At 34.0% G+C, this 18,617-nt stretch overlaps 1 protein-coding gene across 1 annotated transcript; it reads left to right on the top strand.

The window, feature by feature from the left end:
* Positions 1–224: 224 nt before the first annotated feature.
* Positions 225–15,732, top strand: LOC127720157 (solute carrier family 25 member 35-like). Its single transcript, XM_052226628.1, has 4 exons — positions 225–282; positions 6,822–7,264; positions 10,620–10,838; positions 15,090–15,732. Exons 2-4 carry the CDS (start codon positions 6,872–6,874, stop codon positions 15,441–15,443), a joined length of 966 nt encoding a protein of 321 aa, XP_052082588.1. The 5' UTR covers positions 225–282; positions 6,822–6,871; the 3' UTR covers positions 15,444–15,732.
* The last annotated feature ends 2,885 nt before the right edge of the window (positions 15,733–18,617 follow it).

The raw sequence follows: 18,617 nt of genomic DNA, 5'->3' as shown, positions 1-18,617 counted from the left end.
TTTTATATCAAAATAGCACAATATAAACGACATTTTGGTAAATATGAAAACAATGTAAGTTTTGCAACGGTTACTGCAACGAAAAAACAATTTAAAAAAAATCCGTTTTTCATAATCCCTATCGCGTACTGTATGGTTCCGTCAGTTATAGACAACAATCACATTGACGCTTTGATAAAAAATCGCCTGAATTAAAACACGCGTAAGGGGCAGAATTCCCGGCATGGACAACCATCGACCCCTACGCTGGTAGCAAATCTTTGCGCTTTCATACATTGTGTGGTGAATATTATATGTCATTCATTCTCTTCTTAACATGAAGGCCTTCAAGGATCCGGGTCGTATCTCCACGATTTCCGAACCGACCATGAGTCGTGTCATCACTATGAAAAAGCCCTCTCAACTTGACTCAAGCCTCAACTTCTCTACTAGCTGACTAGTTCAAAAGCTTATTTATATATAATCTAATTATAGTCCAAATAATTATGACGTCTTGAAAGGCTTTCATTTGGACTAATTTATATACGAATATAATTCTACTTATACCAGATAACCAACAAACTGAATATTTTGCCATGACTTCAGTGCGCATACCATACCTGTCAACCTTTGACAATGAAAATGCAGGTGATGACCTGCATAGAAGAATGAAATCTCAGGTCATAACACCTACAAACTTTTTCGCGCTGAATTTCAGTATTTAGGGGACATTTTCTTATAATTTCTTCAACATATCCACATGGTTAAGTAATTTAAAATTGTACATATTATTTCATTGCACTAGAAGGCCATTGATAGATTTATGTTACATGTATGTTGGCTTAATTCATCTTCATTGCATACATTTGTGCAGGTTTTATATATATATATATATCATATCATCATACTACTACTACTGGAAGTGTTTTACGACCTTGACTGGCTGTTCAGCCCTCGCAGTCGGTTATCATCATATCATCATAACAAACAAATGGAAGTTTTTAACGACCTTGACTGGCTATACAGCCCTATCATATAAACTACTACTGGAAGTGTTTAACGACCTTGACTGGATATACATCCCTCGCACGGTCGGCTCAGTGCCCAAAGGCGTTTGGTGAGCGTTTAAATAATTTTGTGCCATCGGTCAGGAACAGGTGGAGGACGCCATTTTGGTAGGCCGCCATCCTGGTTTTGTGAGTTGTTTTGGTTTTCTTTTGTTGACTATTTTGATGTTATGTCTTCACAACGGCTGCTTTCAGGGCCAGATTGGTCAGCTTGGCAGCCCGCTAACCTCGATGATGGAGTACTGGCAGATGAGTCTCGGACGTAGTATTAACGATGACAGGAAGCATTATCAAGACCAAAGTCGTGAGACAGTGAAATGGTGGTCCATCATCTAACACCTAGGATACAGCCCTCGGACGTCACTCGGCATACCACTCCCCCATCCATAATGGGTTTTGGAGTGAATGTTGACACGGGAATTAGCCCTACACGGATTATAGCCTAACGTAGTCTGTACAGCGTTGGATTGGTTTCTGTCATCGAAAGTAGTAAGTCGTTGATCCATCTAACAGTAAACCCTCATCGAAGATAGCGGGTAAAGGAGAGCTGACCCAGCATGTCCGTTCAGTTGTAATGACTGAGACGGGACTGGATTAAATTCAAATGAATTGACTATCATATACTACTGGAAGTGTTTAACAACCTTGACTGGCTGTTCATATACCAGCTGTTGATATTCGAATATAAAAAGATAAAGTTACCAGTAAAAGAGGTATAGATGAAAAAAGTAATTTTCAAAATTTTAATTTTTTAATTTTTCTAAGATAGAAAAATAAGTAAAAGTATTATTCTGATATGTTTTTGCATTCAATTCATTTCAGATTTAATCTTTTTACAAAAAACACATAAGTTTAAGGAGAATATTGTGAGATGACAAAAAGGGGAAGTAACTCAAGTTGTTTTTAAAACAACTGAAATAAAATTATTTACGACCTAAAGCTAAGGTAATTGATGTTAATTAACAGTGTGTTCAACCCCAAAGCTGTCAAGTGAAGCCATGCACTGAAATGGGTCACTTGATTTGAGTTTATACAGGTATCTTGTCCAGGAAGAATTACGAATTTACCAGTTATTTCAAAGGAAAATCACTTATCATGCTTACGAAAGCTTAGAAAATCGGGTGAAAACAGGTTATTTTTCCAATTCCCGGGTTATTTGGTCACCCGTCCGGTGTCCCAGGTGACCTCTCAGAATTGTGAAAATCTCGGGTCACACCCGCAGGATCTGGGTGAGTTGACAGGTATGGCATACAGACCCCTCCCCCAATATTGTTTGATATTAGTTCAGCTTTGTCACCGACTGTGACCGAGGCTTTGTTTGATAGCCTCGACTCACAGTGCTGATACAACCCCAGGAGGGAGAGTGTTCCAATCTTTGATGGTTCATGGAAAGAAAGAATATTTCCGGTAATCACTTCCTGTAGCTGGAATTTGGAAGCTTCTGTCATGCATATTTCTTGACAATGACATGTTTAGGTGGCATCAGATGAGAAAGTCCATTAGGTGGCATCAGACTACCATCCTTTGTCACTGCAACTTTCTCATTTACAATTTTGAAAAGCATCATGAGTCTTGCATCTTTTCGCCTTTGATCCAGAGATCTCCATTCTAGGTGATTTAGCATCTTGCTTGCACTCGAGTGATTATGGTGTTTGTTCATCACATATCGTACTGCTTGTCTCTGGACCATCTCTAGTCTGTCAATCTCTGTTTTATTGTATGGATCCCATACCGGACTGGCGTATTCTGTTATAGGTCTTACAAGTGTTTTATAAGCATTTTCCCTTACAGAAGTGGAGCCTATATTCAGGTTTCTTTTTAGGAAGCCGATTGTTCTATTGGCTTGTTACATACGTTGTTAACATGGTCATTCCATTTCAGTTCAGACGTGAATGTGTAGCCAATGTATTTGGCGATTTTGACAGGTTCTAAAGTGAAACCATGTACATGATGTAGCTTGTAGGATGTTGCAATGGTATTGTTTTTCCGGCTGATGGAAAGTACAATGTACATTGCACTTGTCTGGGTGGAAGGCCATTTTCCATTTGGTTTCCCATGTAGCTAGCTTATATAGATCTTTTTGTAGGTCGTTTGAATCTTTGTCGTTTGATATTGTAAGGTATGCTACGGTGTCAATGGATAGTGGATTTAATTCCATCAGGCATGTTGCTGATGTTGAACAAGAATAGCGAAGGCCCAAGGACTGAGCCTTGCAGTACCCCAGATTCTACATCAGTATGTGATGAGCTCTCTCCATCCATTTCTACTGCTTGTGTCCGGTGTGACAGGAAGCTAGCAATCCACCCATTGACCTTTCCTCTGATTCTATAGTGTTCTATTTTATGAACGAGGAGACTGTGACTGACCTTGTCGATAGCTTTAAAGAAATCCATAATAAGTATGTCTGTCTGTTTACCTGCACTCATGTTGTTAGTGATGTCATTCACAAATTCAATAAGTTGAGTTTCGCAAGATCGTTTAGAGCGAAAACCATGTTGTAATGCCCATTATGGGTAGAGAATTTGGTGCTGATCTGCATTGTTCATGATATGGCTTGTGATTATGTGCTCTATGAGTTTGCAGCTTATACAAGTCAGAGATATTGGTCGGTAGTTCTCTGCTCTATATCTCTCTCCTTTCCTGAAAACTGGGCTAACATTGGCATTCCTCTAGTCAGATGGTAAGTCCCCTGTTTCAATTGATGTTTGAAAGATGAGTGTATTAAAGTATAGGGGCTATTTCCGTTACCAGTTCTTTTAGTAATCTTGGTCTTGTGTTGTCTGGTCCTGCTGCTTTATTTGAATTGATTTTTGTAAGTAATTTTAGTACTAGTATTCCATTTTCTGTTATGTTAAGTTCCTCAGCGGAAGGGTATTTACCTGACATCAGACATCGGGATGAAAACTCATGCTGGTTGTATGTATCCTTGGTGGAGAAAGCTGATTGGAACTCTTTGTTAAGAATGGTTGCTTGGTCTACTGGTTGTGAGTGTAGTAGTCCCTCACTGCGTACATTTGTAGGGGTGCCACTCCACTGCTCTCTGTTTATGTTTTATGTATGTCCAGAACTGTTTCATATTACTGTATTGATTGTTTTCCTCTTTAGGTGTTACTATGTTCTCATATAGTTCCAGTATGCTCGACAGAGTTCTCTTTGGACCATTTGCTTGGATTCCTTAAATTTTGAGGTGGTTTTTGGATCAGCTGACTTTTTCTTTTTTTAGTACAGTCTGTCTCGGCAATGTATTAACTTGCGTATATTTGGAGTGAGCCAAGGGAGGCTATCTTCCTGTTTTGCAGTTTAATGCAGGAAATGATTAATAACACTCTGGTTAAGCCTGGATTTGAACAGTAACCAGAGTTCCTCCGCTGGACTCCCATTTGCAGCTAATTCTTTGACCTTCTGATGAGTTTCATTCATTTCCTGTTTGATAGTTTCCCAATTTGCTTTCCTATATAAAGGTTTTTTTCTTGGTTTTTGCTTCCTTGATATAGGCTGTCTATTTCACTGAAGACAATATCATGGTCTGACACCCCAGGTATTACTTTGGTACGACTGAAGCGTGATGTGTTGTTTGTGATCACTAGGTTCAATGTATTGGGACCTCTTGTTGGTTCCTCTACCAGTTGTACAAGGTTTTAGCTTGTTATTCTTACCTGGGGCTGTTCAACTGTATTTCTATATCTGAAAAATAATTGAGATTTTTAGCTCACCTTTCCAAAGGAAATGTGAGCCTTTGCCATCACTTGGCGTCCGTCCAGTGTAAACTATTTCAAACATCTTCTCCTCTGAAACTATTGAACCAATTCCAACCAAACTTAATCATGTTAATGGTCAAGTTCTATAAGCCCTGAAATTTTCAGATGAATCTAACAACCCATTGTTGGGTTGCTGCCACTAAATTGGTAATTTTAAGGAAATTTTGCAGTTTTTGGTTATTATCTTGAATATATTTATAGATAAAGATAAACTGTAAACAGCAAAAATGTTAAGCAAAGTAAGATCTACAAATAAGTTTTATATGACCAAAATTGTCAATTGACCCCTTAAGGAGTTACTACCCTTTAAAGACAATTTTTCACAATTTGTTTATCATGTTTTCTAACTTTAAAAAGTCTTTTCCTCTAAAATTACTGAACAAAATTAAACCAAACTTAAGCTGAATGATTCTTAGGTTATCTAGAATAAAGCTTGTGTTTTATTTTCTGTTTCCTCAGAAAACATGGCTGTCATGAACATAGGGTAAAATGCAGATTTTGACATATCTCAAAAACTAAAGCATTTAGAGCAAATCAGACAAGTCGGTAAAGTATTCATTACGTCAAGGTCTACCTGCCCTGAAATTATCAGCCAAATCGGGTATCTGATTTTTAGGTTATTGCCCCTGAATTGATGATTTTAAGGAAAATTTGCAGTTTTCGATTATTATCTTGAATATTATTTTAGATAAAGATAAACTGTAAACAGCAAAAATGTTCAGCAAAGTAAGATCTACAAATAAGTTTAATGACTAAAATTGTAAATTGACCTCTTAAGGAGTTATTGCCCTTTAAAGACAATTTTTCATAATTTGTTCATCTAGATTGCTTACTTCAAAAAATCTTCTCCTTTGAAACTGCTGAATCAATTTCAGCCTAACTTGGACTGAATGAGTTTCAGAGTATCCAATATAAATTTTATATTTTATTTCCTTGTACAACAAGAAACATAGCCACTATGGCTAAAATGGAACATAGGGTAAAATACATTTTTTTGCTTTTGAAGAAAATATGACAGATACAAAGAACATCTAAATGGCATTTTTACGCCACTCATTAATATATATTGAAAAGCAAAAATAATCATTGATGAAAGATTTAAGCAAAAAATTAAAGGTGAGCAATTCAGGCTCTTGAGAGCCTCTTGTTAATATTATTCAAAACATTTAAATATAATGGACTCTTTTTGTGTACAATTTAAAAGTTTCTATAGCTATTGCTCTTAATTCTCTGACTTAAAGAGAATGAAGTTTTGACTCGCATTAAAGATCTTCATATGAGCTATCATAATCCTCATAAACAAATCTCAAGGCTCTCTCTTAATAAATCTCATATTATCAATAACATTTAATTATGCCTACAATATAAAACTTAATAAGATGTAATGATTGCAATGAGAAAACTATCCATCAAGACCAGAGGACAAAGATGTGAACACTAGCAGATTACTGTACTACCTTCATCAATGAGCAAAACTCATAGTTCTTACTCTTGTTCCTGCATGGGTAGTAAGCTATAAGATGCAGAAGTACTGCATGTAATTAGTGACAAGGAAATGAAATTGGTTCTCTATGTTTCAATATTTTTCAACAAAAGATTTGCCTTTAAATTATTGCTATAGTGTTGTTATTAAATATCATACTGAACAAAACTTCACTTGGATGAAATTCCCTTTGATTCCACTCAAGATTTACAGAGAAAGTCTTGAAATTGGTAAAAGTATCATACTAATCAATCCATACATCATGTACATGTACATAGTGTATTTGAAAAAAAAGGAAAATAACAAAAATATCCAAGGAAAATTCAAAACAGAATCCCTTATCAAATGGCAAAATCAAAAGCTAAAACACATCAAACGAATGGAAAACAGCTGTCATATTCCTGACTGGGTACACATGGCACAGGCATTCTCTTATGTAGAAAATGGTTTGATTTAATTTTGCAGCATTTACAGTAGCAGACTTATTGTAATATATGGTGTATATAGTCAATTACATTGTTTTTAATTTTACAGGTGTAAAATGACATAAGTGATTGTTACAGAGCATCCAGTACCCAGACAACATGCCTGGAAGGCCTCATGAAGAAATGCTGCTAGGCGGGCTTGCAGCTGTTGGAGCAGGGTTTTTCACCAATCCCCTTGAAGTTGTAAAAACACGTATGCAGCTGCAAGGTGAACTTAAAGCAAGAGGACACTATGCCGTTCATTATCGTAACTCTCTTCATGCCGTTTACACAATATTCAAAAGTGATGGAATCATTCGACTACAGAGTGGACTGGTTCCTGCCCTGTGGTACCAGTTGTTTATGAATGGGATGAGGTTAGGATCATACCAGATCATGACTAATTTAGGACTATTAAATGGAAGTGATGGTAAAGTCAGTTTTCTAAAGAGTATATTAGGTGGAGCTTCGGCTGGCTGTGTTGGGGCAATAGTTGGAAGTCCATTTTATATGGTAAAATATACAAATTAAATTTCTCAAAATAAATTTCCCCCTGCTGAACATGCTGGAGTTCATTGAATTCAAGAATTATAAAATAACATTAAATTTTATTTCTTCATACTCTTGTCATTCCTTCATTTGTGTATGAATTAGATCCATGATCATTTTACAGATGATTTAGCTTAAACATGTTAAATGTAAATTCTAATATGACGTTCTTCTTTTGCTTTTGAAACAAAGCCGTGTTCTAATTACAATAAAACATGGGCTGCATGTGATTGACGTCACAATTGAAATTGCAACATCATTTGTATTTTGAACAACGTCTGAGATCAAAATGGACGTTTGTGTTGGTGTTGCTCACTAGGAAATTAAATAAAATCATTCTAATAGTAAGTTCAAATGTATCTGTTCATTTTTTAATCGTTCAACTGTTGATTTTTTATAACGTTTTTGGTTCATCAAATCAAAATGGCTTGCCTTTCGAAACGTGTATTACAGGTCCGCTTCGAAGTACAAAAGTGCTAAATTTTCCTATCAGAATCGAAATAATTCTATCATGCCATGCTTTATGCTCATTTTAACATGGGTAGGCATTATATTTGTCAATATTTTGCACCCCGCTAACCCTCGGTATAAAGATATCGACAAATATAATGCGTACCAATGTTAAAATGAGCATAGAGCATGCCATGAAAGAATTATTTCTTAAATGAATATATATATATATATCTAAATTGTATAAATTTGCTCTTTAACTGTCATGACTGTATTATGTGTTATTATAATTGAACTTTACAATCAATAGAATAAATAACTTTAGCTGTTTGGTAAAGTGATGTATTCTCAGTTTTCATAGAAAGTTGATGTGAATGTTTGTGGTAGATTTTAACTCCCAATGTCAATACCATTTTTGTCATACAAAGAAGAGCTGTAATAATAAATGAATTTCTATTACATGTATGAATGGACAGATTGATTAATACCCAAATGTATAATGTTTTGTGCATTATGGTATAAATCAGGGATGGGTTTCAGGTGGAAGTGCAGCAGCTTGTGCCCCCCCCCCCCTTAAATCCAAAAAATACCTTAACGTTTTCTTCACATTTTCCACCCAGCTCCTTATCAATGTAAGGCCCCTCTTACTTCAAATCTTGGATCTGCTCCTGTTTGATACTTTGTTAGGTGCAGATATAATTGCCCATAAAAATTAGTATTTTAATGTTGCAACATTATATAATTATAATGTTTCCAATTACATTTCTTTATCCATGCACGTGATGCATGTAATGATTATTTTGTTTGATTGGCAGCTTTTATGCAAAGACCTTAGTTTTAATGAAGAGTTGCACATATTTTATCTTTAATAACTACATTTGTACAGGTGTTCATAGCTAGTTGAAAACTGCACAAACGGCAATTAAAATTATAACACGTTTAAATAGTAAGTGTCCATTAAATGATGATACAATTCAACAAATTTGATTGAAACTTTAAAATTTAAACGTACGGTAGGTTAATAATTTTTACTTACCAATGAATGTGCAATAGAGTCATGATCATCCATGATTGCCTTAGTGATACATGTAATATATGGTTATTAGCTCGAGAGATCAAAATCAAATTCTTCAGAAAAATTATGGCCACTAACATTATCCTTCATTAAATACAGGCCTATAAATAGATATATATGTAACAGTAGTAAAAAAAAAATCGTGACATATTGCATGTCAGTCAGCCTGAGTCAGGGGTACTACTTGTACAATTTATTTTTATTTTCTTGAAGAAGTAAATAATAATATACTTATAAAAGTAAATTTGTTATATTCATATTTTCTTATAAGGTTTGAATAATCTCCCCTTATTTAAAAAAAAAAACTTTTATTTTAAAGTAATTTTTTTTTACAATCCCTAAAAGTTTTGGGATGTAAAAACATGCCTTTAACAATTTTCTCTGGTCATGCTGGTTAGCTCATAATTTTTTATTAGAGTTCAACCTTTCATCTCATTAATTCAAGAAAGAAACTAATTGCGCAAAGATTTTAAGTAAATGTGCAAGGCCTTCAAAAATTGCCCCTTGGAGGCTTGTAAATGAGCAGTGTTTTGAAGATAACAGACAAATGAGATTTTCATTGTCCATGCAATTACACTTAAATGATTAGTAAAAAACATCTGCAAAGGACAGACAATTAAAAATTCTATTAGAGCAAAGAAGTCCTGCAAAATTCAAGAAAAGAAGATACCGGTAGTATGACTTTTTCACTTGTACATGTTGTAAAAGTAAAAAAATCTTAATGTCTAAGGGACATAACTAAGCCATTAAAATAATTTACTTATACAAGTAAATAAAAAATAGGCTTGTATAAGTATCTTACAAATTTACTTATATAAGTATATTAATATTTAATATTCAAGTAAATAAAAATAACTTGTACAAGTAGCACCCCTGACTGCATGTACTGGAGAGAGAAAATATGCCAATCTAAACGATATATAATTTCTAGTAAAATTGTTTATTAGCAATACATTTTCACTTTTAATCCACATATAATGTTAAGACTACCATTGTTTGATAAACATGATGTGTATAATGCTATGCTATACAGTAAAAACTGAAGAACATGATTAGAATCAGGTTTCTGAAACTTTTAAAGTCATGAAAGTGTCATATTTATCATTTAATCAAATATTGTTAATTTTGTTTACTTGCATATATATTATATAGCAAAATATGTGTTTAAAAAATATTTAAAATGACATCTTTTTTATTTGAGTTTATAATATTGTTTCAAATGAGATAGTCATGATAGTTATTAAAGCTGTAACATAAAAACATGCATGGGTCCAATTGAAGGGCCTAAAGAAATTTCATCTAGCAGTTGGTGTGAAGTACAATGTAAATGTAAAAAAAAATTATAAATAGCCTCTATAGGTGGTCACCCCATTTTTAAAATGCTTTCACTGGATACCATGTATTATTGTATGGAACAGCTCTCAAATAAGGGAGTGACAGTGGTTTTGAATTAATACTGACCAGTGACCACCATGGTACACCATTAGAAGCACTATCACAGTAATTCATTATTGCAAATCTCTTACTTTATAGTAGAATGTCGAGCAAGATGGCATAGTTTTGGTATATGTTGTATATCGGTATTCTCCTTCCATATAAGAGTTAGAGTGATTTCAGAATGATGAAACTCTGCTGGGCACCTGCAATTTATTGTTTAAAAACAAGTATGACATCTGCAGATGCATTGTGCATTGTTTGGTGAGATTATTTATTAGTCATGGGTTAAAAATTCACAGAACATAACAAACCTATAATGTAGAATGTCTGTTTAATGTTTTCCCCCTATTTTTTCAGGTTAAAACACAACTTCAGAGTAGATCAGCTAGTTCTATTGCTGTAGGGTACCAGCACAGACATGGAAGCATGATGGAAGGTTTTACTGGTATCCTGAAGGAGCATGGTATAGGAGGCTTATGGAGAGGAGTTACTGGGGCCATGTTAAGGGTAATGATTGGATCTGCTGCTCAACTCACAACTTTTTCTACTGCCAAAGAATATATACTTAGTTTGAAGGTAAGTAAAAGATAACTTTGAAGGGTTATTTGGTTTGCTGATAATTTAAGCTTAGTTACCACACACAAATGTGTCTTAATGTCATACCAAAAATATGATAGACTGTTAAAAAAGTTTGCTGTCTTTTTGAATGTTTGTACATAAAAAAGTGGGATCATTTGAAAACACATTAATCTATAGAAATCAGATCCATGTACTATATCTAGCTATGTATTAGGGAAATGATCGATGTAGGTCAATGGGATCATAAGACCATATTCAAAAGACATCCAGTAAGCAACAGGCATGACCTTCATATTACTTTTTAGTCCCCTACCGAAGAAGTCAAAGGGGACTTTAGGTTTGCACTCCGTCCGTCTGTCCGTCTGTCCATCTGTCAGTCCGGCAAATCAGCTTTCCACACTTTTTTCTTCGTTCTTGAAGATATTGCTTTGATATTTGGTATATAGTTTTATCATGACAAATTATAGATCTAGTTCGAATTTTGTTCCGGTCTGATGATTAAGTCCAGAGTTATGGACCATATCTAATGTTAGAGTACTATGTTAAACCATATTTCCGTACAAAGGGAGATAACTTATTTTTTAAAAAGACATTCTTTGTTAAATAATTTGAAGTATTTTTTGGCAGGTTTGTTTGTTATTTAGTATAAACTAATTTTCCGAATGCTATATATATACAAAAAAATTATGAAGAGAAATCCTTTAATTTGAAAATTATCTATTTTTATCCGACCGCAAAATTTGTCGTATATTGGTATGATGTTGGCGTCGTCGTCAGAAGACACATTGGTTTTTTGCACTCTAACTTTAGTTAAAGTAAATGGATCTCTATGAAATTTTACCATAATGTTCAATACCACAAAAGGAAGGTTGGGATTGATTTTGGGGGTTATGGTACCAACAGTTTAGGAATAAGGGGCCAAAAAGGGGCGAAAAATAAGCATTTTTGTAACTTTCAGACCTAACTTGTGTGTTAGTGTATGGATCTCTCTGACATTGTACCACAAGGTTCCATATCACAAAGGGAATGCTGGGATTGATTTTGGGCGTAATTGCCTCAAAATTTTAGGAATTAAGGGGCAAAAAACAAGCATTTTTCTAGTTTCATGATAATAACTTGTGTGTAAGTGTATGGATCTTTCTGAAATTGTACCACAAGGTACCATACCACAAAGGGAAGGCTGGGATTGATTTTGGGGGTAATTCCCTCAAAATTTTAGGAATTAGGGGCCAAAAAGGGGAAAAAACAAGCATTTTTCTAGTTTCAGGACAATAACTTGTCTGTAAGTGTATGGATCTTTATGAAATTGTACTACAAGGTTCCATATCACAAAGGGAAAGCTGGAATTGAGTTTGGGGTAATTGCCCTAAACGTTTAGGAAAAAAGGGCCAAAAATAAGCATTTTTCTAGTTTCCAGACAATAACTTGTTTTCAAGTGTATGGATCTCTCTGAAATTGTACTGCATTGTACCATACCACAAAGGGAAGGCTGGGATTGATTTTGGGGGTAATTGCCTTAAAATTTTAGGAATTAGGGGCCAAAAAGGGAAAAAACAAGCATTTTTCTAGTTTCAGGACAATAACTTGTAAGTAAGTGTATGGATCTTTATGAAATTGTACTACAAGGTTCCATATCACAAAGGGAAAGCTGGAATTGAGTTTGGGGGTAATTGCCCAAAACGTTTAGGAATAAAGGGCCAAAAATAAGCATTTTTCTAGTTTCCAGACAATAACTTGTGTTCAAGTGTATGGATCTCTCTGTAATTGTACTGCATTGTACCATACCACAAAGGTAAGGCTGGGATTGATTTTGGGGGTAATTCCCTCAAAATTTTAGGAATTAAGGGCCAAAAAGGGGAAAAAACAAGCATTTTTCTAGTTTCAGGACAATAACTTGTGTGTAAGTGTATGGATCTTTATGAACTTATACTACAAGGTTCCATATCACAAAGGGAAAGCTGGGTTTGAGTTTTGGGGTAATTGCCCTAAATGTTTAGGAATTTGGGGCCAAAAAGGGGCCAAAAAACAAGCATTTTTCTAGTTTCCAGACAATAACTTGTGTTCCAGTGTATGGATCTATCTGAAATTGTACTGCAAGGTACCATACCACAAAGGGAAGGCTGGGATTGAGTTTGGGGGTGATGAATCATAAGGGGATTCAAAAAATTTGGGGGAGGGATTTTTTATTTCTTTAAAATTTTCCATTTTAAATTGGTTATTTCTGATTTATATATAAAAGCAAATAATAATGATATGGTTTGAATAGGTAAATTAAAAAAATTTAAGTTCTTAGACCACATTCATTCTGTGTCAGAAACCTATGCTGTGTCAAATATTTAATCACAATCCAAATTCAGTGCTGTATCAAGCTTGAATGTTGTGTCCATACTTGCCCCAACTGTTCAGGGTTCGACCTCTGCGGTCGTATCAAGCTGCGCTCAGCGGAGCATTTTATTATTAATGTATATATTTCAATACATTACATTGTGTAGATAAAAGTTGTTGACATTTTATAGATAAGTTACAAATCTATATTAGTTTGTGACAAATGAAAGAAAAAATATTTGGAACTATTAATTATATTTGATTATAATTTGAAAATAGATATACACTGTATTACATCATATCTAATTTTAGAGAACTATTAATCATATCTAATGTTTTTTTCATCATGCTTATAAGATATTGATTGATAATTGGTAAATAGTTTTATCATGACAAGTTACAGATCAAGTTCAAATTTTTGTTTCGGTCTAATAATTTTGAGCAGAGTTATGGTCCTTGGACTTGAAGAATTCACTCATAAAATCAGTTTTCCACACTGTTTTTAGTCATGCTTGAAGATATTGACATGATATTTACTTTTTGTTTACACCATGACAAGTTATAGAACAAGTTAACATTTTGTTCCAGTATAATGAATTTTTACCCGGTAGGGGACTATGTATTGCCATGCAGTACTCTCAGAATGCTTGTTTATCATTAGCATTTACAATGACAAAATCTTAAGTTAGCTATAGTTTCCATCAGCAACAGCAACTATCATTAAAACTTTAAACTCACAAGACTTATGAAGCAAATCTTCTTATATCTATTTGGAAAAATAACTGAAATATGAAAATTTAATGCAAAGCTTTGTTACAATTGTGAAGCAAAATTTAGAGAGAGAAGACTGAACCATCAAATATTAATGTTGAAATTTTCAAAAGAAAAAAACAATTTTTTTTTTAATCATAAAAGCTAATTAGTTATTCTTGTTTTATATGTATTATTAGCTCACCTGGCCCTAATGGCCAAGTGAGCTTTTCTCATCACTTGGCATCCATCTTCGTCCGTCTTTGTTAACTTTTACAAAAATCTTCTCCTCTGAAACTACTGGGTAAAAGTTAACCAAACTTCGCCACAATCATGGATAGGGTATCTAGTTTAAAAAATATGTCCGATGACCCTGCCTGCCAACCAACATGGCTAAAAATAGAACATAGGGGTAAAATGCATTTTTTGGCTTATATCTCTGAAACTAAAGCATTAAGAGCAAATCTGACAGGGGGGGGGGGGGGGGGATGTTCATCAGGTTAAGATCTATCTGCCCTGAAATTTTTAGACGAATCAGGCAATCCGTTGTTGCGTTGCTGCCCCTGAATTGGTAATTTTAAGGAAATTTTGCAGTTTTTGGTTATTATCTTGAATATTATTATAGATAGAGATAAACTGTATTATAAAACAGCAATAATGTTCAGCAAAGTAAGATCTACAATTAAGTCAACATTACCAAAATTGTCAATTGACCCCTTAAGGAGTCAATGACCTTAATAGTAAATTTTTAACAAAAAATGTTTCCGATGACCCTGCCATCCAACCAACATGGCCGCCATGGCTAAAAATAGAACATAGGGATTTACAATAGAAGTCTTAGGGAAAATTGTCACAATTAAAAACTAATTTAAATAATGATAAGGGGTCTTCAGTAACTATTGTAAGTCTAGTCACTAGTGGGATGACCTGCTTTTAACTTAACTACTAGGCCAAGTTAAACCAAACTTGGCCTTAATCATTATTAGGGTATCTAATACTATTTATTATGATTTAAACCTTATTTTACATAATTTCCAAATCACAGCAGATACAAATGAGTGATACAGGCTCTTGAGAGCCTCTAGTTCTTTATTTTCATTATTAGCTTAAAAGCTTGAATTGTTATTTATGATTTATGAACAATAATGTACCTATATTATACTTACTTTTCAGGTATTCAGTGACACATCAATACTCATTCCATTCTGTGCTAGTATAATTAGTGGTATTGTATTGACAGTGTTCATGACTCCGCCTGATGTAATGTGTACTCGCTTATATAACCAAGGAGTGGATGCTAATGGAAAAGGACTGTATTATAAAAACCTACTAGACTGTGGATTCAAAATCATGAAAAAGGAGGGACCATGGGGATTTTACAAAGGCTGGGGACCATCCTTTATAAGGATTGCTCCTCATTCTGTTCTGAGTTTAATGTTTTGGGACCAGTTGCGAAAAACGTATGAAAGACGTTATCATAAACAGTTAGAAATAAATATTCCAGATTCTGTTAAATCCTCTGAATAGATGTACTAAAAGTGGTGGCAATAGGAAGATGTATAATTAATCAGATATTTACAAACGGGTTATCTTTAATTCCTTAATTGTAGGTCTTTATATTTTTTTATGCCCTGCCTACAATAGAGGGGAGGTATTGTGTTGTCTAATCTGTGCAATCGTCTATTATTGTCTATCCCGTATTGCCGCATAAAGTAATCACCAATCAATCAATCATCTATCCAGTATTGAGTATCAGGTTAGAATTTTTTGTCAAGGTAGTTGACCATTAACTTGTGATCACATCAACTTAAAACTTAGTTCACACTGACACTTGTTCATGGTGATGTGATCTTTTTAGAATATATATTGCCAAATTAGGGTTTTCACCCAGATTTTGCGGTCCATTGAACATAAAAATTTAATACTGTAAATTCAGAAATTATTGCGTGCATTAATTATTGCGATTTTGTCATTTTAGACTAAAATGCGATTTTAATTTTTGCGATATTGAGAAAAGTCCTGTTTAATTCATATAAAAAATTTTAAAATGCGAGTTTAAATTATTGCGATAATAACCCTGTCGCATTTTTCGCAATAATAAAAACATCGCAATAATATCTGAATTTACAGTAGTATGAGCAGGGCATAGTGTCCTATGAAAACATATATTTTTACTACATTAATTTATAACTTTTATCATCCATTGGATTGAGTAGCCTCTGTGGCCTCTGTGGCTGAATAGTCTAAGTAGTCAAACTACTGTATCACTAGCCTGTCAACACTGAGGTTGTGAGTTTGAATCCCAGGTGTGACAGTTTCAGATGCACTAGTTTGAAATAAAAAAAATTTTTACCTACACCAAATCACTACATTAAATCAAAATTCATGACCCTATTTATGATTTTTCTTCTGAATTTTTCACTTGCCATTTTTTAGGCATAAAACATGAAAAAATAAATTGGGAAGGTGTTTAATGTTACTTTTTCAAATTAATGTACTTCGTACCAGGAACAATTAAAAAAGAAAAAAGAAAATCTATGTAACATATTCAAAAAACTGCAACATAACAAATGTATGTACAAGGATTCCTGGTTTTGATTACAGTAATTAAATTAAATATTTACAATTCCACATGGGTGGATATAAAAAAACTTCATCTTGCTCAAGTATATTTGACTATTTGTTCTTCCAACATGCAATTAGTAGATATTTTTAGAAGTTGTTTTGTTTGTTATAGTAGAACACTTAATGAATGGTTATGAGGGTAATAGCAAGTTTGATACCAACTGTTGGGGTCTGCTTTGCCTCAAACAATAGTTGCTATCTCAGGGACAACAAACTTGCTATTTCCCTCATAACCAGTCAGTAAGTGTATACTGGTACTGTTATATTTGTTATATCTGCAATCATTGTTGAAATACTAAAAATATAATAATTGTTATTTGTAGTTGTATCTGATTTTTATACGACCGCAAAAAATTTTTACTGTCGTATATTGGTACGACGTTGGCGTCGTCGTCGTCGTCCAAAGACACATTGGTTTTCGCACTCTAACTTAAGTTTAAGTTAATGGATATCTATGAAATTTTACCATAAGGTTCAATACCACAAAAGGAAGGTTCAGATTGATTTTTGGGGTTATTGTACAAACAGTTAAGGAATAAGGGGCCAAAAATAAGTATTTTTGTAACTTCCAGACATAACTTGTGTGTTAGTGTATGGATCTCTCTGACATTGTACCACAAGGTTCCATATCACACAGGGAATGCTGGGATTGATTTTGGGGGTAATTGCCTCAAAATGTTAGTAATTAGGGGCCAAAAAAGGCACAAAAAACAAGCATATTTCTAGTTTCATGACAGTAACTTGTGTGTAAGTGTATGGATCTTTCTGAAATTGTACTACAAGGTTCCATATCACAAAGGAAAAGCTGGAATTGAGTTTGGGGGTAATTGCCCAAAACGTTTAGAAATAAGGGGCCAAAAATAAGCATTTTTCTAGTTTCCAGACAATAACTTGTGTTCAAGTGTATGGATCTTTATGAAATTATACTACAAGGTTCCATAACACAAAGGAAAAGCTGGGTTTGAGTTTTGGGGTAATTGCCCTAAACGTTTAGGAATTTGGGGCCAAAAAGGGGCCAAAAAACAAGCATTTTTCTAGTTTCCAGACAATAACTTGTGTTCAAGTGTATGGATCTATCTGAAATTGTACTGCAAGGTACCATACCACAAAGGGAAGGCTGGGATTGATTTTGGGGGTGATTGCTTCAAAATTTTAAGAATTAGGGGCCAAAAAGGGGCAAAAAAACAAGCATTTTTTTAGTTTCAGGACAATAACTTGTGTGTAAGTGTATGGATCTTTATGAAATTGTACTACAAGGTTCCATATCACAAAGGGTATTAAAGCTAGGTTTGAGTTTGGGGGTAATTGCCTTAAACGTTTAGGAATTTGGGGCCAAAAAACAAGCATTTTTGTCGAGCCTTCGACTTTTGTCGAAAAAGCGAGACATAGCGATCCTACATTCCGTCGGCGTCGTCGTCGTCGGCGGCGTCCACAAATATTCACTCTGTGGTTAAAGTTTTTGAAATTTTAATAACTTTCATAAACTATCCTGGATTTCTACCAAACTTGGACAGAAGCTTGTTTATGATCATAAGATTATATTCAAAAGTAAATTTTGTAAAAAAAAAATTCCATTTTTTCCGTATTTTACTTGTAAGTGGACTTAGTTTTTCTGCCAGTTAACATTACATTCACTCTGTGGTTAAAGTTTTTAAAATTTCAATAACTTTCTTAAAATATCCTAGATTTCTACCAAACTTGGAAAGAAGCTTGTTTATGATCATAAGATAGTATCCAGAAGTAAATTTTGTAAAAAAAAAAATCCATTTTTCCGTATTTTACTTATAAATGGACTTAAGTTTTTCTGCCAGGAAACATTACATTCACTCTGTGGTTAAAGTTTTTGAAATTTTAATAACTTTCTTAAACTATCCTGGATTTATACCAAACTTGGAAAGAAGCTTGTTTATGATCATAAGATAGTATCCAGAAGTAAATTTTGTAAAAAAAAAATTCCATTTTTCCGTATTTTACTTATAAATGGACTAAGTTTTTCTGCCAGTTAACATTACATTCACTCTGTGGTTAAAGTTTTTAAAATTTTAACAACTTTCTTAAACTATCCTGGATTTGTAC

This window comes from Mytilus californianus, unplaced genomic scaffold (genome assembly GCF_021869535.1).
Source record: "Mytilus californianus isolate M0D057914Y unplaced genomic scaffold, xbMytCali1.0.p SCAF_11, whole genome shotgun sequence".
Taxonomy (NCBI): Eukaryota; Metazoa; Mollusca; class Bivalvia; order Mytilida; family Mytilidae; genus Mytilus; species Mytilus californianus.
Note: the sequence above shows the minus strand (reverse complement) of the source record. Positions and strands in the feature narration are given on the sequence as shown.